The sequence below is a fragment of the Saccopteryx leptura genome, chromosome 2 (genome assembly GCF_036850995.1).
Source record: "Saccopteryx leptura isolate mSacLep1 chromosome 2, mSacLep1_pri_phased_curated, whole genome shotgun sequence".
Classification (NCBI taxonomy): Eukaryota; Metazoa; Chordata; class Mammalia; order Chiroptera; family Emballonuridae; genus Saccopteryx; species Saccopteryx leptura.
The window spans coordinates 7121486-7144601 of NC_089504.1; the positions used below are offsets into that span (position 1 = coordinate 7121486).

General features: G+C 50.1%; 1 protein-coding gene across 2 annotated transcripts in view; it reads right to left on the reverse strand.

The window, feature by feature from the left end:
* Positions 1–49: 49 nt before the first annotated feature.
* NUP188 (nucleoporin 188) overlaps positions 50–23116 on the reverse strand; it is a 63947-nt gene continuing 40880 nt past the window's right edge. Inside the window, exons 21-44 of one of the 2 annotated variants that reach the window (XM_066366994.1) lie at positions 20527–20647; positions 20334–20400; positions 18947–19075; positions 17862–18001; positions 16183–16289; positions 12799–13005; positions 12511–12680; positions 10747–10816; positions 10297–10364; positions 9643–9838; positions 8029–8106; positions 7626–7711; positions 7240–7385; positions 6758–6939; positions 4349–4549; positions 4112–4204; positions 3562–3720; positions 2738–2875; positions 2099–2173; positions 1789–2022; positions 1531–1662; positions 1163–1236; positions 917–1046; positions 50–819 (exon numbers count right to left, since the gene is read on the reverse strand). In XM_066366994.1, coding sequence (XP_066223091.1) covers positions 643–819; positions 917–1046; positions 1163–1236; positions 1531–1662; positions 1789–2022; positions 2099–2173; positions 2738–2875; positions 3562–3720; positions 4112–4204; positions 4349–4549; positions 6758–6939; positions 7240–7385; positions 7626–7711; positions 8029–8106; positions 9643–9838; positions 10297–10364; positions 10747–10816; positions 12511–12680; positions 12799–13005; positions 16183–16289; positions 17862–18001; positions 18947–19075; positions 20334–20400; positions 20527–20647 — 3180 coding nt within the window. In that variant the 3' untranslated portion in view covers positions 50–642. The remainder of the gene's footprint in view (positions 820–916; positions 1047–1162; positions 1237–1530; positions 1663–1788; positions 2023–2098; positions 2174–2737; positions 2876–3561; positions 3721–4111; positions 4205–4348; positions 4550–6757; positions 6940–7239; positions 7386–7625; positions 7712–8028; positions 8107–9642; positions 9839–10296; positions 10365–10746; positions 10817–12510; positions 12681–12798; positions 13006–16182; positions 16290–17861; positions 18002–18946; positions 19076–20333; positions 20401–20526; positions 20648–23116) is intronic. The other variant, XM_066366996.1, reaches the window with a different exon arrangement.

The window sequence follows — 23116 nt, forward strand, 5'->3', positions numbered from 1 at the left end:
AGTGGAGGTCTGGGGGGGGGGGGGGGGGAGGGGGCAAAACCTGGGAAGGGAAAGTGGGCGTTGCCACACAGCATGCCCTCCCCCAAACAGTAACGGAGGCATATTAGTGAGTCAGCCAACAATCAACACCCCGCCTGCCTCAAACCTCCACTCCTCCACTTGGGCCCTGGCTGAGGAAGATTGTTCCGTGCACCGAGCACTGGCTAGTCATTCCTGGGCTTTGAAGGCCCACATCACACAGTTGTCTATAAACAGCATTTTAATATTTGTATAAATAGACCACAGTATTACCAAAAACTGCAAGAACAGAGCATGGAAAACAGTTTCAAACCTGTGCATACAGCCTCTCCTGGCTACATGTGACACTGGCTCCCCCGTCTCCCCTGAGCCAGGGTCAAGCGCTCTGGGGAATGCTTGAAGGATAGGAATACACCGCTGGGGCACTTGGAGGGTGAGCACAGCAGGCTTGTGGCTCCTGCCCCTGCTGCTGGCCTCTTGATCTATTACAAAAATAACACTAGTGTGCAGGTGGTTGGAGTCGTGGCTGCTCTGGGGAGAGGGTGACTGAGGGCTCAGTCCCAGGTGGCCCGGTAGGCTGCTGTGCAGGCTGGTGGAGGGGCAGGCGTGCGGCACGCCACAGCCCTATCTCTGCACGTGCCGGACAAAGGCCTGCACCAGCTGGATCAGAGGCTCCTGACTCTCGGGGCTGGCTTTGGAGAGCGCAGTGGACTTGCCCTGAGGCGAGAGGAGGAGGCCCGCAGCCGGGGAGCTGGGGGCTCCCCTACGGAAGTAGCGCGAGAGGCTGGAGAGCAGTGTGCTCTAGGAGAGAGAGCAGCCTGATGAGGCCCTGCACACCCCCCCCGGCACCCCCCCCCAGGTCCCGTCCCTCCAGTCAGGACCCTCCATCCCTTCATACCAACTCGGAGCTCAGCTCCTGCTTCATCCGCTGCTTGTCCCGGGGGTGCACAGCCGGGTCCCTAAGGTACCGCATGGCCTGGGAGATGAGCAGGTAGAAGCAGTTCTCCATGGTGAACATCAGGAGGGACCTAGGACAGGGCAGGGTTGGCACGTTGCAGAGGGCCAAGCCGGGAGGTGCCAGGTGGGCCGCTAAGCTCGGAGAATAGCCCCAACCCCAGACCAAATGCCAGGAGGGCTTTCTTACTTCAGTGTTCTGCTCCCTTCTGCCTGTGTGCTGAGCCCCACAGCCTGAGTGAGGGGCTCCTTTTTCTTATCCAGCTGGAGAAAGAGAAACAAGGGGTAAAAAAACCTCAAAGAACAAACAAACCCAGATTACAGTTACAGCTCCAACTCATGGAGAGCTTCCTACCTGCCAGGACCTGCATGCACTACACAATTTTATCAGTTATCTCATTTAATCCTCACCATAATTCTCAACAGAGGCAGGCTCTGGCCTACTCCTCCTATAATAACGAACAAACTCGGAAGGCTAGGTAAACACTGTTAGGTCATGGTTAGGAAGTGGTAAACTGGGGGGAAGACGGGTGAAGGGGCCAGCCAGCGTCAACTCACCTCTCCAAGCATGTTTAGGGCCACGTTTACCGTGGCTAGAAGGGTCCCGAAGGAGGGGGCCACTTCAGAGTCAAAGGTGGGAGTGGTGAAACTCAGGGCAAACAGGAAGTTGTACTCAGCCAGGTCCAAGGACTGCAAGGCAAGAGCGGAGCATTCTAGGGCCCGGCTGGGCTCCAGAGAGCTCTCTGGAGGAGAGGAGGGGCAGCCACCCTTTCAGACCCTGGGGGGCCAGTGGCACAGCCCAGCCGGTGCCACTACCTGATCCAGCAGGATCTGGCAGACATCCGGGGTGAAGTGGCGCAGGGCTGCCAAGGTCCTGCTGAGGATCTTGAGGAGGCCATACTGGACCACATGTAAGGCGCGCTGCTCCGAAGCTTCTGTGTCCGCAGTGGGCTGCTTAGAGGACGACAAGGAGGTGGCAGCAGAAGCAGCTGTGGGTGGACGCTGAACTCGGGGGCCGACAGCTGAGGGGACACCGTCCCCGTTTTTGTTCTGGAAAGAGAAGCAGAGGTGGGCACAGGAACCGGGCGAGGCATCCCAGACCGCCAGGGTGGGGAGGACCCGGTACCTGCAAGCAGTGCTGCAGCATCTTCCGGCTGTGCAGGAGGGAGGTGCAGGCCTGGCACAGGTAACCCAGGTTGACCTGCAGCAAACACGGGAGGCTGAGGCTTCTCAAGGCAGCAGCTCTAGCAACTGACTAGACCAACCACACAGGCCTCCGCAGACCACCACTGCGCCCGCCTCCAAGCACCTGCACGCTAGGGGCCAGCAGACGCCTGGATGGGTTCCCAGGGACCTAAGGACCTGGAACAGTCTCCGTACTCAGTCAATCAATAAAGATTATTTTGTTTTTACAGAAGAAGGACAAAGCTTAGAGAGGTGAAGTCATTTGGCCAAGGTCACACACTGGCAGAGACCCCTGTCTGGCTCCAGAGCCTGCGTCTTTCCCTACCCTGCTGTCTGGCTGGGTCCCAGCTTCAGACCTGTTCCTAAGGGGTGAACACCAAGGTCTGACCCATAAAGCCCAGACTTTCCATCTGCAAGGCTGCCTTAAGGCTGGAAAGGGAAACATTTACCACCACAAAAAGCAACATAAAACCAAACCTTGTGCTCTGTAGGCAAAAGTCACTGGGAGTGCCCAGAGAGTGCCCACCACACCGTCCCCAAGCAATCTGTAGACCCTTCCGAAGCCCGTGTCTGAGCTCACCTGGACATCCCGCAGGAGCTGCGGCAGGTGGAAGTGCCACTCCTTCATGAAGCTGGACAGCTGCAGAATGAAGCCCACGGTGTGGTCTGCCTCCTCCAGGCACGCCAGACTCTGCACCGTCCTCACCGCGCTGAGGCACTGGGGGGAGAGAAGGGAGGGAGTGGTGCACGGACCTGACTCACCTGTTCCTGCCTTCTTTTTAACAATATTATCTGTTGCTGTTATTTATTTATTTTCATTTACAGAGACAGAGAGAGTGTCAGAGAGAGGGACAGACAGACAGAAACGGAGAGAGATGAGAAGCATCAATCATCAGTTTTTTTCGTTGCGACACCTTAGTTGTTCATTGATTGCTTTCTCATATGTGCCTTGACCGTGGGCCTTCTTCAGCAGACCGAGGAACCCCTTGCTGAAGCCAGAGACCTTGGGTCCAAGCTGGTGAGCTTTGCTCAAGCCAAATGAGCCCATGCTCAAGCTGGCGACCTTGGGGTCTCGAACCTGGGTCCTTCCACATGCCAGTCCGATGCTCTATCCACTGTGCCACCACCTGGTCAGGCTGTTCCTGCCTTCTTGTGGGAAGGACAGGTTCTGGGCCCACAAACACTGAAATGGCAGCCCAACTGGTGGTTTGGCGTTCTAAGAGGTTCTGTCTGAGCTGATCAGTTTGCCTCACTCAGCAGAACAGCTGCACAGGCTGGCCAGTCAACCAGCAGTCCTTATAGCATCTCAGGAATGGGGACACTAACATCCCTCCACTACCAAGCCTCAGCCCTGAATGCCCAGACCCCCGTAACCCCCGAACCCCGCCCCGGGTGGCCCCTCACCTGTAAAGTCCGCTCCTGGTGCACGCCCACAAAGTCCAGGGCCTCAGTCAGGAAGTTGTAGCGCAGAGTTTTAAGGAGCCGTTCCATCAAAGACATGGACAGGCGATAGACCCCCGGCCAAGAGGGGGCATCCAGGGCCTTCCGAGAGGTGCTAGGTGTCTAAGACACAGACGGCAGACAAAATCAGAGCATGGCACCGAGGAACATGGCTGACGGGTACAACAGGGCCTCCATGCAGCACAGCAGCTAAGGCAGCCTGGCTGCTTGGAGGAGGAAACCTGGGATGGCCATGGCCACTGCCTGTGACCGGCAGGACCAGAGGGTCAGAGGCCAGCAGTGACAAAGAAAGGGCACTAAGCAGAGATACCAGAATCCTGGACTCTAGACTCAGGCCTGCCGCTAGCTAGTGTGTGAGCCTCTCCCGCTGGAGGTCAGTTCTTTGCCAGCAGGGCCGTGTACGGGCAGGCCACTGAGAGCAGCTCCAGGCAAGTGACGGGGCCGCAGTGTCCTTCCCCATGGGAAGCGGTCTGGGCAGTGCCCTGGCACTCACCTGCACCGTCCCATTGCTGCTGAGCTGGTACACACTCAGGAGGGGCAAACAAATGCTCTGGGTGATGCCGGCTCCAGCCACTGCTGCGGCTCCCTGGGAGGGGAAGACACGGCACGGGATGGAGCCTGCCCCTGCAGCCACCCGCCCAGCGGGACCAGAGCTTCCGGGGACTCCGAAGTGGTGCCCGAGCCCCAGCCCCAGCACGGGCTCCCTGCTGCGCTCAGGTGCGCCTCCTACCTGCTGGGTGCGAGCCAGGGTGAGGAGCAGGTGCAGCGCCGCCTCAGTGAAGTGCACGTTCTGCTTCACACGAAGGCTCACCTCCAGAGCCGTGAGGAGCGTTGGCAGGAGGGGGAGCCTGCGGGTCACCTGCAGCCAGGAGTCACCGTCCTCATCCACCTCACACAGCTCCTTGGCCAGGTGCAGGCCCAGGACACACACCTGCTGGGCCCAGGGGCAAAGACAGGCAGAAGGTCAGGAAGCAGTACAGCGCGGGGGAAGAGGAGACGGAAGAGGACACACAGCCCTGCACCGGGCCGCCCGAGACTTGGTCAAGCACATCCATAAGTGAGCTGGACTGAAACGCGACGAAATCTCTCCACCTCTGGGCCGCTCCCGTATCCACCTCGGCACTGGCAGCTCCACCCCGGCTAAGGAGCCAGCCCTACACTGACAGGATTCCCAGGGACTTCCCTCCCCTACCACCCAAGCTGCCATCAATCAGGCTGTGTTGGTGCTACTTCCTGTCCCACATCTGCTCACTCCACCCAACTATGCCACCGCACAGAGTCAAGGTGACCACCCCTCTCTGCACTCCTGCAATCACCTCCTCGGTCCTTCTCATCCTCTCTGGACCTTCCCTAATCAATTCTTTTACCAGTGGCTTTTCAAACATTTTTGGCCATGACCTGCAATAATAAATACCTTTACATTGTGCCCTGGTATACAGATACTTATATATTTTCATTGAACAACACCTACCCTTACACCTTGTACAGCACACTGTTTCCTTTTACACTTTATTCTACAGCATTTTTTTAAAAATGCTGGTCGTGGCCAGCTGATTCAGTGGATAAAGCAGCAGCCCAGCATGCGGACGTCCTAGGTTCCATCCTCAGTCAGGCACACATAAGTGACCATCTGCTTCTCCCACCCCTCATTCTCTCTCTCTTCCCCAATGGATCGACTAGTTCGAGCATTGGCCCCGGGCACTGAGAATGGCTCCATCTGTCTGAGCATCAGCCTCAGGCCCTGAGGATAGCTTAGTTAATTCAAGTATCGGCCCTAGCTGGGGGTTGCCAACTGGATCCCAGTTGGGGTACATGCAAGAGTCTGTCCCCTCCTCTCCCTTAAAAAAAAAAAGGCTGGCTTTCACCCAATGAACTCATTTCAAAACCCAGTAATAGGCTATAATCCAAGTTTAAAACACAGTTTGCTAATGTACCCAGAGTGATCTTTCTAGAGTAAAATCTTATCGCTTCTTACATTTGCTTAAAAGCCTTAGGACCATATCAAAACCCAACAAGCCTGACCAATGGTGGTGCAGTGGACAGAGCATCAACCTGGGCCACCGAGGACCCAGGTTCTAAACCCTGAGGTTGCCAGCTTGAGCACGGGATCATATGGCTTGAGTGCAGGCTCACCAGCTCGAGCACAGGCTCACCAGCTTGAGCACAGGGTCACCAACTTGAGCACGGGTCATAAACATGATCCCATGTTTGCTGGCTTGAACCTGGAGGTCACTGGCTTGAAATCCAAGGTTGCTGGCTTGCGCAAGGAGTCACTAGCTCAGCTGGAACCCCTTGGTCAAGGCACATATGAGAAGTAATCAGTGAACCACTAAAGTACAATACAAGTTGATACTTCTCATCTCCCTCCCTCTTGGCTATCTATCCGTCTGTCTCTCTCTTGCTCGCTAGCTACAAAAAACAAGTAAACAAAAAAACTAACAAAGCTCCCAGTCATCTAGCCCCAACTCTACAGAACTCACTTTCACCTTTGCTCACAGCAGCCGGTACATGGTCACTGCTGAAAAGGGTGCTTTCGTGCTGGGTCTAGATTAGGGGAGACCCATATTGTACATTCTCCCTTGTAGGACTTGCTACAATGGAATTACACCTCTTTGCATCATCTGAATCTTTTTTTTTCCCTTAAGTGAGAAGCAGGGAAGCAGAGTGACAGACTCCCCACATGCGCCTGACTGGGTCCACCCAGCATGCCCACCAGGGGGCGATGCTCTGCCCATCTGGGACCATTGCTGTGTTGCAACGGGAGCCATTCTAGTGCCTGAGGCGGCGGACATGGAGTCATCCTCAGCACCTGGGCCAACTTACTCCAGTGGAACGGAAGAGAAAGAAAGAGAAGGGAGAGGGGGAAAGGTGGAGAAGCAGATGGGTGCTTCTCCTGTGTGTCCTGACCAGGAATCGAACCCAGGACACCCATACATTGGGCTAACACTCGACCACTGAGCCAACCGCCAGGGCTGTCTGAAATGTACTAACTTTCTCCCCCAGGCTGTGAACTCTGTGAGTACAGTGACTGTCTGTCTTGTTTACGAATCACCCATAGGGCCTGTCACAGAACAGGCAGGCAGTTCATGTGTGTCGGGTACATGTGAAAGGGCAGACAGCTTCCCAGGTGCACCCTCACCCCATCACGCTGGTCCTTGTGCCGGGGCCTTGAACAGTCATCAGTATCCATGCTGTCCTTGTCCTCCGTGGCCCCACCTGATGCCAGACTGTGGCGGGTCTGGTCAAAGAGTGCAATCACCTCTTCCTGGAGGGTTTCACAGACGTTAAGCACTAGCTGAGAATACTGGGGGATGTCACTCACTGCAGAGAAACAGGGAGGGAACACTGTCACACTCACCGTGCCACCTCTTACTGTCCACCAAGGTTTCCTTCCCAGGCAGGCAGCTGAGGATCTAGTGTGGTGCTAAGAGGGAGAATATTTGTCCCATGAGAAGGGAGGAGAAACAAGTGGAGAGAGGAAAAGAGCTTTCCTAAAGACCAGAGTTCTGAGATTGAAACTCAACCCCGCCAGGAGGAACGTCTAGCTCTGCACCGGGCAAAGTCCTGCCCAGGCCGGCCGCCCACAGGGAGGGGACCAGTGCCCCCACCCCTGTCCCTCACCTCGCATCTCCTTCATCTGCAGCACAGTGATGAATGCCGAGAACACCTTGGCCTTGGTCTTTGCCATGAGCTGCTGGTCTGCCTGCAGCACTCCCTCCAGGATCTCTGTCAAGGGGTCAAGGATCTCATCCACAGGACCTAACTCTCTAGGAACAATATGGGGCCGAGAGGGAGGGGAGAACAGTCACAGAAAAGCCACAGCTGCACTTGCTCCAACTCAGGATGCCCACTGGGCAGCTGGCTCTGCCAGCCCTGCTGTGTGATGGATGGCTAGCCCATTTCACGCCTATTTTCTCCCCTCAGGAGGGCAGAAGGTCAGCAGAGAGGAGCGATCAGGCCCTGCCTGGTAGCCCTGGTCACAGGCCACGTCTCCTGAAAGCGCTCACCTCTTCCACTGGCGCAGGAGGATAAGCAGCAGAGTACACATCATGGAGCCCAGGCGGAGGCAGTGTACTGAGGCCGGGACCAGGAGCTGAGGGAGGACAGCAGACCAGTGAGAAGTCAGGCTTCCCGTGGGCTGGTCCAGCCAGAAGATTCCAGCTCCATCCACAGGGCACCTTCCACCCTCATGCCTTTCTTTCCTAGCAGTGAGCTACCAGAGGTGGGACACAGAAGAGACCAGGGGCTGGCCTGGTGGCAGCAGGCCTCCACCTCCCCACTGTGCCTCAGGCCTCCTAGGCCAACTGAGCCCCCTGACTGACCGCTCGCATGACTGCAGCTTTGGGAGCTGCTGTTGGACCTCAGAGGCCTGCTCCCAGGGAGGGTGTAAAACCTCCCAGACAGACTTACTAACGCCTTCGTCCCATCGAGCACATCAAGAAAGAGCTGGCGACGCACTGCAGAGTCAGTCAGGTGCATTATCTCTGCCTGCAAAGGAACAGAAAAAGAAGTCACCTGGGAAAATTTCCCAGACTTGAGAAGCCAAGAAATAAATGTGGAGTCCTCTGTCAGGCAATCAATCATGATACATCATTGTCTCCCTGATTCAGGTGGGGCTTGAGGGCCCTGCTGTTTGTCTATCCTTAGATATGGTCAGAATCAAGGCCAGATTCATCTCCTTCTCCTGATGGCGTCCTTTCTTTAAAGGCTTCCCATTACACCAGAAATACAAACTCCTCAACAAGGTTTGGGAGGCCCCACAGGACCTGCTCCAACTCATTTTGGGATCACACCCACTTGTGTTCACTCTATTCCAGACCTAATGGCCTCCTTCCTCCTCTCCGAACACACCCAGCTCTTTTCCACCCTGTACCCTTGCACTGTGATTCCATCGCCCAGACTACTCTCACAGGCTCTCCACCTGGAAGACTCCTTTGCACAGTCAGGTCTCAATATGGATACCACCTCCTCAGGAAGGCCCTCCCTGACTACTACTATCCTGCTTTACTTTTTCATTACCATAGTATCCTGATTATTTCCTTCACAATGAATCATTGCAGTCTGAAACAGTATTTCTTTGAGTCTGTTGACAAATTTACCTCTCTCTTGGGTCATTTGCCATGAGATCAAAGACCTTATCTCCCTTGTTCACTGCTGTAGCCCTGGTCTCTGGCACATGGCAAGCAAGGGCCTAAAAGGTAAGTGACATACAGGCTATTCCCAGGGGGCAATCAATTATTCTCCAAAGATGGCTGAGCCTTTGATGTGCCTGCAATCTCAGGGCTCCAGAATCACTGTGACACAGCAAAGCCCCCCAGCCGTGGACAGTCTGGCAGTAGAGAAACAAGTCACAGAAGCCTGGAACGGGGCATCAATCAAGCTGAATTAATTAAGTCAGTCTGGTTTCCCGGAAAAAACATTTCAACACCAAGTGTCCTTATTACATATCAAGATGGTGTCAAGCCACTAAAAAATACCAAGAAAAAATGCAAACTTCTCAAATATAAACTCTCTTTTTAAAAACCAACTTTCAGTAGACACACTGTACAGAGACAATGGCCTCCATTCTTTTTCTAAGACTAGGAAATGCAGTTTCTAGGACCAATGGAAACAAACAGCTCCATTGGGAAGGGAAGGTGCTGCTGCAGCTTTACAGCTACCTGACCAATCAACAGATCTTTACCTAGTGTCCACCAGGCAGGCAGCACGAGGTGATAGCAATGCATGCGCATAAAGTAGATGAAGGGAGTCCCTCAGATCTATCTAAGGCTGCCAAGGTGGCTACAGGAGGCTCTTACGAATGTCTGAAAGGATTTCTAATTAGTTCTCTGCACTTTCCTAGGGTTTCTTGTTGGACCCAATACCATCAAATACCCCACATGGGCCCCCATCTTTGGACACAGAACCTGTTACATTTTAGCTCTCACCCTGCCTCATTCTTCATCCCAAGGGGCTGTAACTGCTAGGCACCTAGCACACCGTTGCTAGGAAACCAAAGTGAAAACTCGCCCTAGAGGTTCTTACGTGACTGGTGGCAATGATGAGAAGCATCCTCCAGGCGGAGACCAGCATCTGATACTCTACCAAGGAGGTGCAGCTGCTGCCCTCTGTGTCGGCCATGTGAGTCGCCAAGGACTTGACATACCCTGACCAGTAGGCAAAGCGTTTCTCACTGGAAAATTTCTTGAGTGTATCTTTTAGCGACTGGTCTAGTGAGCCCCTGGAGTATTAAGAAAACACAAAACCTGCTGTTAGGTTTTGAAAGCAGATGGAAATGTGAGGGGCACAGACCCTTGTTGAGGCAGAGAAAGCAACCTCACATGGGCTAAAAGCAGACGGCTCCAGATCCCTCCAATGTGTGGGGCTCATACTTCCCGCTCAACATAATGGGTTAGGCAGAGGCCTTTTCCAGGATTCCTCCTCCAGAAAATCCCGAGCACATGGAGCTAGCTTCACAATAACTCTCTGGCAATCATAAATGCCATCAATGGACTGGCCAGGGACATAGCTCTGTGGCCCTGCATAAATGGCTCCAAAGCACCTCTCTCCACTCCCTTGGCCTGTACAGTCACACACCCAGTGGTAGGCCACCATGGTCCTCCCTCCCAAACTTTGTTTGCTTATTTGTTTTCCCCTCCCAAACTTTTCATTACAATCTCAGAAGGGGAAAGGACTCACTTAACGACATAGTATAGCTCCAAGCATATGATCTTCATGATTAGGGCACAGGTTTCCAGGATGCTGGGCTGTGGAGGGGGAGAGCAGAGCAGACCCCAACCATGAGGAGAGCTGCCTCCCTGAGGTCCCCCCACAAAGGAGCGCACTCTCTACTGAAGGTGAAGGGGCATGGGCATCCGACTTGCAAGAGCAGAAGCATCAGGTCCACAGTGTCTCCAAGTGACTGGAGAAGACCACGGAGCCATCAACATAGAGCAGGGCATGCCACCTTCCTTCCCAAAGCAAGACATCAAAGGGAGAGGAAGCAAGCACTTCTCTGAGAAAGAAGACTCTAGTGAAGAAAACGTTCTGGTTGTGTACTGAGGGGAGGTACCCTTCTACAGTTCAGTCTCACAGCCCCGCCTCTCCGCCCAGGAACCTGCCGCCACTGTCCAGCCCCCCAGAGCTCACCTCAGATGTTTCGGAGGGAGGAGCAAGAGTTCCAAACAGTGGGCTTGTTAAATTCTCCCAAAACTTGGGCCTAAAAAAATACACAAGTTGTAGCCCTGGCTGGACAGCTCGGTTGGCGAGAGCTTTGTCCCAAAGCCCAGAGGCTGCTGGTTCGATCCCCAGTCAGAGCACAAACAGGAACAGATTGAAGTTCCTGCCTTTCTCTCTCTTTCTCCCACTCCTTATCTCTAAAATCAGTAAAAATAAAAATTATAAAGAAAACACATGTTGTAAATCACACTTTCTCTCGCACAGTCTGTTCCCCGTTCTGCACCTCCCTTGGTGGTTCCTTCCTATTTCACCAGTCCCAATCCTAACGTGTGTCTCGAAGGTTACTTGCTCCTACAAAAAGGGTTTCACAGATATGGTGTGTTTTTATGCTTTCCTCCTAAGAAACACAATTGCATATCATAGAGTTGACCAAAAAAACTCAGGGTTCACTCCACTGTACATTTCTGACAGCCCCACAAAGGAGAGACTGCAGAGAGAAGCCAGGATACAGACTCCCACGTATAGCTGTTTTATTTCCGTGGTTTTTTTTTTTTTTATTCATTTTTTTTTTTAGAGAGGAGAGAGAGAGGAAGGGAGAGAGACAGAGAGAGAGAGAGAGAGAGAGAGACAGGGGGGAGGAGCTGGAAGCATCAACTCCCATATGTGCCTTGACCAGGCAAGCCCAGGGTTTCGAACCGGCGACCTCAGCATTTCCAGGTCGACGCTTTATCCACTGCACCACCACAGGTCAGGCCACGTATAGCTGTTTTAAAGTTCCTCCTCTTTGTACAATCGAGGTCCAAGACAATGCAGTTCAATGGCTGAAGCAAGCCATGTTCATCTGACTACTGTTCCTCAAGAACAGTGGGTTCTGGGGGTGGGCAGAAGGCAGAAACACCAAAGGTGGGAACTCTAGGTAAACACTTCTCTCTACCTTAGAATAAAAATGACACCTGCCGGTAGCAGCATTAAAAAGAGAGTAGGGCCTGACCAGGTGGTAGCGCAGTGGATAGAGCGTCGGACTGGGATGTGGAAGGACCCAGGTTTGAGACCCCGAGGTCGCCACCTTAAGCGTGGGCTCATCTGGTTTGAGCAAAAGCTCATCAGCTTGGACCCAAGGTCGCTGGCTCGAGCAAGGGGTTACTTGGTCTGCTGAAGGCCCACAGTCAAGGCACGTTTGAGAAGGCAATCAATGATCAACTAAGGTGTAGCAAAGCGCAATGAAAAACTAATGATTGAGGCCTGACCTGTGGTGGCGCAGTGGATAAAGCGTCAACCTGGAAATGCTGAGGTCGCTGGTTCGAAACCCTGGGCTCGCCTGGTCAAGGCACATATGGGAGTTGATGCTTCCAGCTCCTCCCCACCTTCTCTCTATGTCTCTCTCTCCTCTCCCTCTCCCTCTCTGTCTCTCTCTCTTCCTTTCTCTCTCCTCTCTAAAATGAGTAAATAAAAAATTTAAAAAGAAAAAAAAAAAGAAAAATGATTGATGCTTCTCATCTCTCCATTCCTGTCTGTCTGTCCCTGTCTATCTCTTTCTCTGACTCTCTCTCTGTCTCTGTTAAAAACAATTAAAAAAAAAGAGAGAGAGTAGGAGTGAAACTTCCATTCAATGGCCCAGGCACTGAGCACTCTTTGTGCACGTGTTCAGTGATCCATCACAACAAACCGCTAAGAGAAAAGCTACTGTTTCCCCATCTCACAGACAAAGACAAGCTCTGGAGGGGTCAGACTTACTTGGTTCTGAGGACCAGCATGGCACTGTCCCGGCGGTCCTGCCACAGGGCATGCAGAAAGGCAATGGCCGCACGATGCAGCAGGGGTGGGCACCAGTAGCGATCCTGCTGCTGGGAGTCAATCAGCTCCAGCACGGCATGGAGACAGCTCCACACCCCAAGGCTGAATTCCTGCAGGAGGCCCAGGCGAGAGCTCAGGGCCACAGCCACTGCAGGAACTGCATGTGCAGAGGCCAGCATCCACCTCCCAAGGAGCCGTCTCCCAGCTTCCTCCCAGGGGCTGGCTCACCTTAGAGCCATCACCGCCATCCTCCACCTCCAGATTCAGAAACAGTTCAATGAGGCCTGGCTGAGTCTCTACTGCAACCGTGAGGAACTCCAGGATCATGACTTTGATGCGCATGTCCTCAATCTTGCTCTGCAATCGGATCAGGAAGGCGTCCCGAATGGCAGCAGCATCATTGCCCAAGCAGGCATACACTGACATGGGGGCCACCTGGTGGAGATCAGAACACAGGGGCTCAGAGCTCTACTTCCAGAAAAACCAACAGGCACCTGCAGAAGGGTGCTGGAGAACTCTCAGAAAATGGCCAGAAAGGGAAACATCCAGACATATAGCTACGGGGCAAACGGGACATCAACCCAAACTATACCACAAGACGCTCAACAATTCACAGGAGAAACAGTAATCAACATAAAAAGATACACAACCTCTCTCCTGGTTGAACAGATGCAAAGTGAAAATAAGATAACATTGCCCTGGCGGGATAGCTCGGCTGGTTCCCATATGCAGAGGTTGCCAGTTCAATCCCCAGTCAGGGCACATACAGAAACAGACTGATACCCCCCCCCACTCTCTCTCAAACCAATAAATAAAAATTAAATAAAACAAAACAAACAAACAACCTTTCTCCTCCAAGGGCTAACTCATTACCTTACAAAAAAGAGAGATAATATGGATTTGCCTCCTAGATTAGGAAAGCTCAAAAAACAAATGAAGCCCTGTGGCAAGGATATAAGACTTGGATTTAGGAGTATAAACTGTTACAATCCTTTTTGGAGGACAATTTGGAAATGTCTAATGAAATTTCTTTTGGTCTTTATTGTTTTCTATTTTTTAATTCTTTTATTTTTATTGAATCCAGAGAGAGGAAGGGGGGTAGCAGAGACAGAAGCATCAATCTGTTTCTGTATGTGCCCCGGCCAAGGACCGAACCAGCCACCTCGCATTGCAGGACCGTGCTCCAGCCAAGCGAGCCATCCAGCCAGGGCTCTAATGAAAAATTTTAAATGTTCACTGACACATCTGATTTGTAGGGGCTGTAAACAGAAGTATTACAAAGTTCTATGGATGATGTTTACTGCAGCACTGTTAGAACAGTTAAAGATATTGTAGAAACCAGCCCAAATAAATTCAGACACATCCATTCTCTGGCACGCCAGGCAAACAAGAGGGAGAATGGAGCAGTTCTAGATGTGCCCACATGGAAAGACTGCAAGACATGGGTGTTAAGTGAAGAAAGCAAGTCACATAACAGTATGGGTAGTGGAATTTTACTTCTGAAAAGAGCAAAAAGCACACACCCAAACACCCTTTACTATGTAAGCACAGATAGAGACAAATCTAGGGTGTGTGTACCAACTTGCTCACAGGGGATATGGAACAAGGGGTCAGAGGTACCTTAGCTTTCTATTACATTTATCTGTATCATTTAAATAAACATTTTTATTTTTATTATTTTTTAACTTATTTGATTTTTATTTTTATTTTTATTTATTTATTTATTTATTTATTTATTTATTTATTTTTTTTAGAAAGGGGGGTGGAGAGAGAGAGGAGAGAATGGGGGAGGAGCTGGAAGCATCAACTCCCATATGTGCCTTGACCAGGCGAGCCCAGGGTTTCGAATCGGCGACCTCAGCATTTCCAGGTCGACGCTTTATCCACTGCGCCACCACAGGTCAGGCTGATTTTTATTTTTTTAATCTTTTTTATTATTTTTTTTTTTTTAAGAGAGGAGAGAGAGTGAGAGGAGAGAGGGAGAGAGAGAGAGAAGAGAGAGAGAGAGAGAGAAGGGGGAGGGAGGAGCAGGAAGCATCAACTCCCATATGTGCCTTGACCAGGCAAGCCCAGGGTTTTGAACCAGCGACCTCAGTGTTTCCAGGTCGACGCTTTATCCACTGCGCCACCACAGGTCAGGCTCTTTATTGATTTTTAGAGAGAGAGAAAGGGAGAGAAAAAGAGAGACAGAAACACTGATCTGTTCCTGTAGGTTCCCTAAGCAGGAATTGAACCAGCAACCTCTGTGCACTGGGAAGATGTTCTAACCAACCGAGCTATCTGGCTAGGGCTAAAAAAATATTTTTATTTATAAAAAAATTTTTTAATTGCATTTAGAGAGAGGAAGAAGGGGAGAGAGAGAGAGAGAAACATTGATTTATTTTTCTACCCACTGTGCATTCATCAGTTTATTCTTGTATATGCCCTGACTGAGGATCAAACCCATAACCTTGGCTTACCAGGATGACACTCTAATCAACTGAGCTACCTGGCCAGGGTTAAAAAAATATTTTTATTTATTTATTTTTCTTCTTCTTCTTCTTTTTTTTTTTTTTTGTATTTTTCTGAAGTTGGAAACGGGGAGAGACAGTCAGACAGACTCCCGCATGCGCACAACCGGGATCCACCCGGCATGCCCACCAGGGGCGATGCTCTGCCCACCAGGGGGCGATGCTCTGCCCCTCTGGGGGGGGGGTCACTCTGTCGCGACCAGAGCCACTCCAGCGCCCGGGGCAGAGGCCAAGGAGCCATCCCCAGCGCCCGGGCCATCCCCGCTCCAATGGAGCCTTGGCTGCGGGAGGGGAAGAGAGAGACAGAGAGGAAGGAGGGGTTGGGGGTGGAGAAGCAAATGGGCGCTTCCCCTATGTGCTCTGGCCGGGAATCGAACCCAGGTCCCCCGCATGCCAGGCCGACGCTCTACCGCTGAGCCAACCGGCCAGGGCCTATTTTATTTTTTAAAGATTTTATGGCCCTGGCTGGTTGGCTTAGTGGTAGTGCATCAGCCTAGTGTATGGGTTCCCGGTCAGGGCACACAGCAGAAGTGCCAGTTTCTCCACCCCTCCTCCTCTCACTTCTCTCTCTCTCTCTCTCTCTCTCTTCCTTGCCTACAGCCATGGCTCAATTGGAGCGAATTGGCCCCCAGGCACTGAGGATGCCTCCATGGCCTCCACCTCAGGTGCTAAGAAGAGCTTGGTTGCTGAGTGACGGAGCAATGCCCAGATGAGCAGGGCATCGCTCCCTAGTGGGCTTGTAGAGTGGATCCCAGTTGGGGTGTTGCTTCACTTTAGTTGTTCATTGGTTGCTTACTGTATGTGCCTTGACCAGGCAAGCCTAGGGCTTCAAAATGGCAACCTCAGCCTTCCAGGTCTACAGTCTATCCACTGTACCACCACAGGCCAGGCAAATAAATATTTTTAAATGAGTATGTAAGATTGTTGTAACCAGGAAAAAAAAACAAACCTTCATAAGACACAATTTGTGTGTGTGTGTGTGTCTATGTAACTTTACAAGTCAGAGAAGTCCAAATTAGTTGCTTCTCTTGGGAGAAAACAAGAGTGATCACATGCACAAAGTCAGTTTTCTGGGGCTTTGGTTGGTTAAGTGGGGTCTCACCGTGGCCAGACGTTTCAGCAGCTGGATGGCCAGACGTGGCAAAGCAGGGTCGTGTTTGTGGTAGATGTATTTGGCGAGAACAGCAATGAGGTTGTTGCCATGGGCACCTGAGGAAGCACAGGAAATAGCTTAGACACCAAGTGGCACCCTGATTCAAGCTCTTAAGAGAAGGTGCTGTCAAGAAGACTCATCTGTGTGAGGGAATTTCCTCTCAGGTCACTGGAGAGCCAGAGCGAATCCAGCTGGCCCTATCATTATCTTTTTCCAGTAGCCAAGGGGATAGGCAGGATTTGGAGACAAATGGCTCATTGTAGTTCATTAAGTGCAGAAATACATTTTCAAGAAAATGTGTAGGTTTTTATTAAATAAGTCAGAAAAAAACATCACAATGAAGCACTGCACTGAAATGCAAAAATCTTAATCCTAAAATGATACGACTAGAATAGGTCTGAGACATTACTCAAACACCTACTTGAAAATGAGAAAACTGAGTTCCTAAGAGATTAAATGATTTGAGTAGTTTAAGGTCAAAGCGTAAATATTTAAACAGGAATTTCTCTTCATGTTTTACAGGCTGTAATTTAATCCCCACTTTAGTCTTATAAGGTAGATACTATTATTATTCCCCTCTTTATTTTATTATCTTTTTCTTTTTCCAACTGAGAGGAGGGGAGATAGAGAGACAGACTCCCGCATGAGCCCAACTGGCATCTACCCGGCAAGCCCCGGCTGGGACCAATGGTCTGCCATCTGGGGCCATGCTCGCAACCGAGCTATTTTTAGTGCCCGAGGCAGAGGTTCCATAAAGCCATCCTCAGCATCTGGGGCCCATGAGCTCAAGCCAATTGAGCCCTGACTGTGGGAGGAGAAGAGAGAGAAAAGAGAGAAAGGGGAAGGGGAGGGGTGGAGAAGCAGAGGGTCGCTTCTCCTGTGTGCCCTGACTGGGAATTGAATCCGGGACATCCACACACCAGGCCAACGCTCTACCATGAGCCAACCGTCCAAGGTTTGTCTCCCTTTAATAGACAAAAAACCCAAGGCAGAGATGTTTAATAATGTGCCCAAAGATACCCAGCTGGTTGAAGCCACAATTTGAACCAGGGCAGACTGACTTTGAACATGTGCTCTAATTATTCTGTCACCAGGAAGAGGCAGAAATGAAATATGACCCAGTCCTCTTGTTTCTAACGCCAGGATGGGAGCTGGTGATCACTTCCAAATTTTAAGGAGTTAATTAGAAAATAATGCTGACCTTTAAAAGCACAGCCTAAAGCAGGGGTAGTCAACCTTTTTATACCTACCGCCCACTTCTGTATCTGTTAGTAGTAAAATTTTCTAACCGCCCACCAGTTCCACAGTAATGGTGATTTATAGAGTAGGAAAGTAACTTTACTTTATAAAATTTATAATGCAGAGTTACAGCAAGTTAAAGCATATAATAGTAATTACTTACCAAGAACTTTATGTCGGATTTTCGCTAAGTTTGGCAGAATAAATCTTTATAAAACAACTTACTATAGTTAAATCTACCTTTTTATTTATACTTTGGTTGCTCCACTACCGCCCACCATGAAAGCTGGAATGCCCACTAGTGGGCAGTAGGGACCAGGTTGACTACCACTGGCCTAAAATATGTACTTATCAGCAGAAACACTGCTGACTGAAATAGAAATACATACCATGCTGTGTGAGAGCCTGTTCCAGGGGGGACACCACATTAGAAGGAGGTTTCAGCCGAATAACATTGTTAGTAATGGAGAATGCCAGTTTCACTGTCTTGATGAGCAGCTGGCCCTGCCCCTGGCCCTCTATTCCATCACTAGGGTGCCAAATGGAAACCAAAGTTGATTCAGACAACATGACTTCATTTACAACATATGTACACTCATGAATTAGATTCGAACCATGCCAACCATACTCCCAAGAGTTCTAACAGCTTCTGTTACAGGCCCCAGTCCAAACTAGGAGAGAGGAGAAGCAATCACCTCCTTTGCTATGTGCCGATCTAACGGCACCCCAGGTTACATAAAGGCTATGCTTCAGGAGGAACGAGGCTACCTTTAAAAGGTACTGTGTGCGCCTGGCCTGTGGTGGCGCAGTGGATAAAGTGTCAACCTGGAATGCTGAGGTTACCGGTTTGAACCCTTGGGCTTGCCTCATCAAGGTACATATGGGAGTTGATGCTTCCTGCTCCTCCCCCCATTCTCTTTCTCTTACTCTCTTCTAAAATGAATAAAAATAAAATCTTTAAAAATAAATAAATAAATAAAAGGAACTGTGCTAACTTACACTGGAGTTCTCAGAACATACAGGCAGCCCTGGCCGGTTGGCACAGCGGTAGAGCGTCGGCCTGCGTGCGGAGGACCCGGGTTCGATTCCGGCCAGGGCACACAGGAGAAGCGCCCATTTGCTTCTCCACCCCTCCGCCGCGCTTTCCTCTCTGTCTCTCTCTTCCCCTCCCGCAGCCAAGGCTCCATTGGAGCAAAGATGGCCCGGGCGCTGGGGATGGCTCTGTGGCCTCTGCCCCAGGCGCTAGAGTGGCTCTGGTCGCAACATGGCGACGCCCAGGATGGGCAGAGCATCGCCCCTGATGGGCGTGCCGGGTGGATCCCGGTCGGGCGCATGCGGGAGTCTGTCTGACTGTCTCTCCCTGTTTCCAGCTTCAGAAAAAATAAAAATAAAAATAAAAATAAAAATAAAAATAAAAAAAAGAACATACAGGCACAACAAAGACAGACGGGGGACGGTGGGGGGGGAGGCCCACCTGCGGGGCTGAGCAGCCATCACCATGTCGATGGTGTCCACGCCAATGCCCATGATATTGATGACTGTCTGTCCTGCTTCTGTATAAGCCAGGCTGCAGATGCAGAGAGACTGCAGGCTGGGAGTGTGGCTGGAAGACAGACACATTCTGAGTTACTGGGGCGCTGCCAAGCTTATCACCAAAAGGAAAAGCAATTGTCTAAACCTAACCAACTGGACATCGGAAGAAAGCACTCTGATCCCTTTCTCTTAATGATCAACCTGCAAAACAATCAAAATGTCCATCAATTAATGGACATGTTTACTGAAATGATTTACAAGATTAATTCACACAACAAAATGAACAGGATCATTAAAACAAGATAGAGCTATATATAGTGACATGGAAATAGTTACAGAGCAGTTAGCATAAGCAGAGGAAAAACCCTAGAATGCACACTAACTTGGTAATAGTCATCTCTGGAAAACAGCTTTACAAAGGGCATTTTGCCACCAACCATTTTCCTATGAATATGTACAACATTTGGAAAGATCATAAAAAGTGATGTGCATGTATATACAACAATTCCACTGGGAACAATCTTGATCCCCCGACTTCATTTGTTTTTTCCCCAGAAATTAAATTTAATGGGGTGACATTGATCAATAAGAGTACATAGGCAAGCCTGACCAGGCGGTGGCGCAGTGGGTGGAGCTTCAGACTGGGATGAGGAAGACCCAGGTTCGAGACCCCGAGGTCGCCAGCTTGAGCGCGGGCTCATCTGGTTTGAGCAAAAAGCTCACCAGCTTGGACTCAAGGTTGCTGGTTCGAGCAAGGGATTACTCGGTCTGCTGAAGGCCCACGGTCAAGGCACATATGAGAAAGCAATCAATGAACTAAGGTGTTGCAATGAAACACTGATGATTGATGCTTCTCATCTCTCTGTTCCTGTCTGTCTGTTCCTATCTATCCCTCTCTCTGGCTCTCTGTCTTTGTAAAGAAAAAAAAAAGAGTACATAGGCTTCAGGTGAACATCTCTATAGCATTTGTACTGTTGATTGTGTTGTGTGCCCATTGCCCAAAGTAAAATTCTTTCCTGTCACCATGTATTTGTCCCTCTTTACTCCCTTCCCCCCACCCCCACTGCCCTGGGAACCACTTCACTTTTATCTGTATCCTCTGGGGGTATATATTTGTCCCTCTTTACTCCTCTCCCCACAAATTCATTTGTCCTTCACTCTCCACAGGGCGAAAAGGGAAACAGTCCTGTAGAAAGGAAATCAGGACCTCGGAGATGGCTCTGGGCTCAGCCTGTGGGAGGATGCCACGGCTCTGCACAGCAGGGGCCCCTGATTCCCTTGCCGAGTGGCCACAGCCCAGAGCAGCATGCCCTGCACGCCCCCCATACCTGCTGTGCACGTTGGTCTCATGGCACAGGTTCAGGATTGCATGGATCAGCTCCAGGATCAGGCAGCCTGAACTCCAGAAAAGACAAAGGAATGAGACGGCCTTGTGTGATGACCCTCATCACAGAAAAGGGACAGAAAGGTCTCCAGGGAGCCAGAAACTCCTGAGCCCTTCCCTGCCCACGTGATCCTTACCAATCTGTTCTCTCACACCGTGGGAGTTGTAGCGCCATTTGTGGTAACTGGGAAGCATTTCCTTCAGCACAAACATGACACAGGGCACCAGCCCTTGGCTCTGGGTATTACCAAGTTGTCCCTACAAGAAATCACAGTATGAGGGCTTATGCCATTTAAGAAAAAGTCACTTAGTTATTACAGATTTAACTTCAAAACCATAGGTTCAAAGAAAATCTGGGTAAATGGGAGTCATCAGTGAAAAACAAACATCAGAACACTAGTTAAGTCCAAGTTGTAGGATTCTCAGGAACAGAGACAAAGGCTAAAAAGACAAAGCACCTACCTGGAGAGAGAAAAGCTAACCCCGGTCAGAAAGGATAACCGTAAACAGAAAGGGTGTATAGCACTGTCGATGATGCAGAACACCCGTTTCAGCGCCATCCCCGCCGTCCCAGATCTCTACCCACCCCGTCACTGGAATACCAGAAAGGACATCTGATACTCAAAATTTTTTGTCCTACTATTACTTGTTAACATCAGCTTCCTTATTTTTAAAATTGGGATTCTTTATTTTATTTATTTATTTATTTATTTATTTATTTATTTATTTATTACAGAGACAGAGAGTGAGTCAGAGAGAGGGACAGACAGGGACAGACAGACAGGAACGGAGAGAGATGAGAAGCATCAATCATTAGTTTTTCATTGCGCTTGCAACACCTTAGTTGTTCATTGATTGCTTTCTCATATGTGCCTTGACCGCGGGCCTTCAGCAAACTGAGTAACCCTTTGCTGGAGCCAGCGACCTTGGGTTCAAGCTGGTGGGCTTTTTGCTCAAACCCGATGAACCCGCGCTCAAGCTGGCAACCTCGGGGTCTCGAACCTGGCTCCTCTGTATCCCAGTCCAACGCTCTATCCACTGCGCCACTGCCTGGTCAGGCGGGATTCTTTATTTACATATAAAAAAACCTGTATTTGTATCCCTATCTCTATAAAGAACTGTTGCTATCTTTTTAAGCATTCACTGATTTCCGCAGGCAGGAAGTATGCCAAGTGCTTTTCACATTCGGCCCTCTCGACAACTCCATGAGGTGGAGACCACTGACATTCTGATTTTACAGAGACTGAGAAATTCTATACTTGCCCAAGGTCACGCAGTTAGTAAGTGGTCAATCTAAAATGTAAACCTAACTCCAAAATCCATGCTACAACAATCTTTTTCAAACTGAGTTGTCATCCATCAGTGCAGCAATTTTCAACCTTTTTCATGTCATGAGACACATAAACTAATTACTAAAATTCTAAAATTCTGCGGCACACCAAAAAATATATTTTTGCCAGTCTGACCAAAAAAAGTTTAATTTTGATTCATACACATTGGACAGCTATTGTGTTGGCTGTTATCATTTTTTTAAATTTGACAATCTAAGGGAAAAGAGGTCAGTGCCCCTGACTGAAGAGTCAGCTATTGCATGTATTAAAAATTCTTGCAAGGGAGGCAGAGGAGGGTAGATGGGGGTAGATGGTGATGGAGGAGGACTTGACTAGGGGTGGTGAACACACAGTGCAATATACAATGCATTACAGAACTACACATCTGAATCCTGTTTAATTTTGTAACCAATGTCATTCCAATAAATTAAATTAAATTTATTTATTTATTTATTTAAACAAAGACAGAAAGTCAGAGAGAAGGACAGATAGGAACAGACAGGAAGGGAGAGAGATGAGAAGCATCGATTCTTCATTGTAGCACCTTAGTTGTTCACTGATTGCTTTCTCATATGTGCCTTGACTGCGGGGCTACAGCATGGCCAGTGACCCCTTGCTCAAGTCACTGACTTTGGGCTTCAAGCCAGAGACCTTTGGGCTCAAGCCAGCGACCATGGGGTCATGTTTATCATCTCACGCTCAAGCCAGTGAACCCACGCTCAAGCCAGATGAGCCCATGCTCAACTCGGTGACCTTGGGGTTTCGAACCTGGGTCCTCTGCATCCCAGTACAACACTCTATCCACTGTGCCACCACCTGGTTAGGCTCAATTAAATTTACTTAAAAAAAAATGCCCCCCTCAAAAAATAAAAATTCTTGTGACATACCAATTAAAAATCGCTGCATTGGCCTGACCTGTGGTGGCGCAGTGGATAAAGCGTCAACCTGGAACGCTGAGGTCGCCAGTTTGAAACCCTGCACTTGTCTGGTCAAGGCACATATGGAAGTTGATGCTTCCTGCTCCTCCCTCTTCTCTCTCTCTCTCTCTCTCTCACTCTCTCTCCTCTCTAAAATGAATAAGTTAAAAAAAATCGCTGCATTAATGGATTATGAGATCAGCTTGTTTGAAAATACCCAAGTGGCCTGACCAGACGGTGGCGCAGTGGATAGAGCGTCGAACTGGGATGCGGAAGACCCAGGTTCGAGACCCCGAGGTCGCCAGCTTGAGCCTGGGCTCATCTGGTTTAAGCAAAGCTCACCAGTTAGGATCCAAGGTCACTGGCTCGAGCAAGAGGTCACTCGGTCTCCTGAATGCCCGTGGTCAAGGCACATATGAGAAAACAATTAATGAACAACTAGGGTGTCGCAATGAAAAACTGATGATTGATGCTTCTCA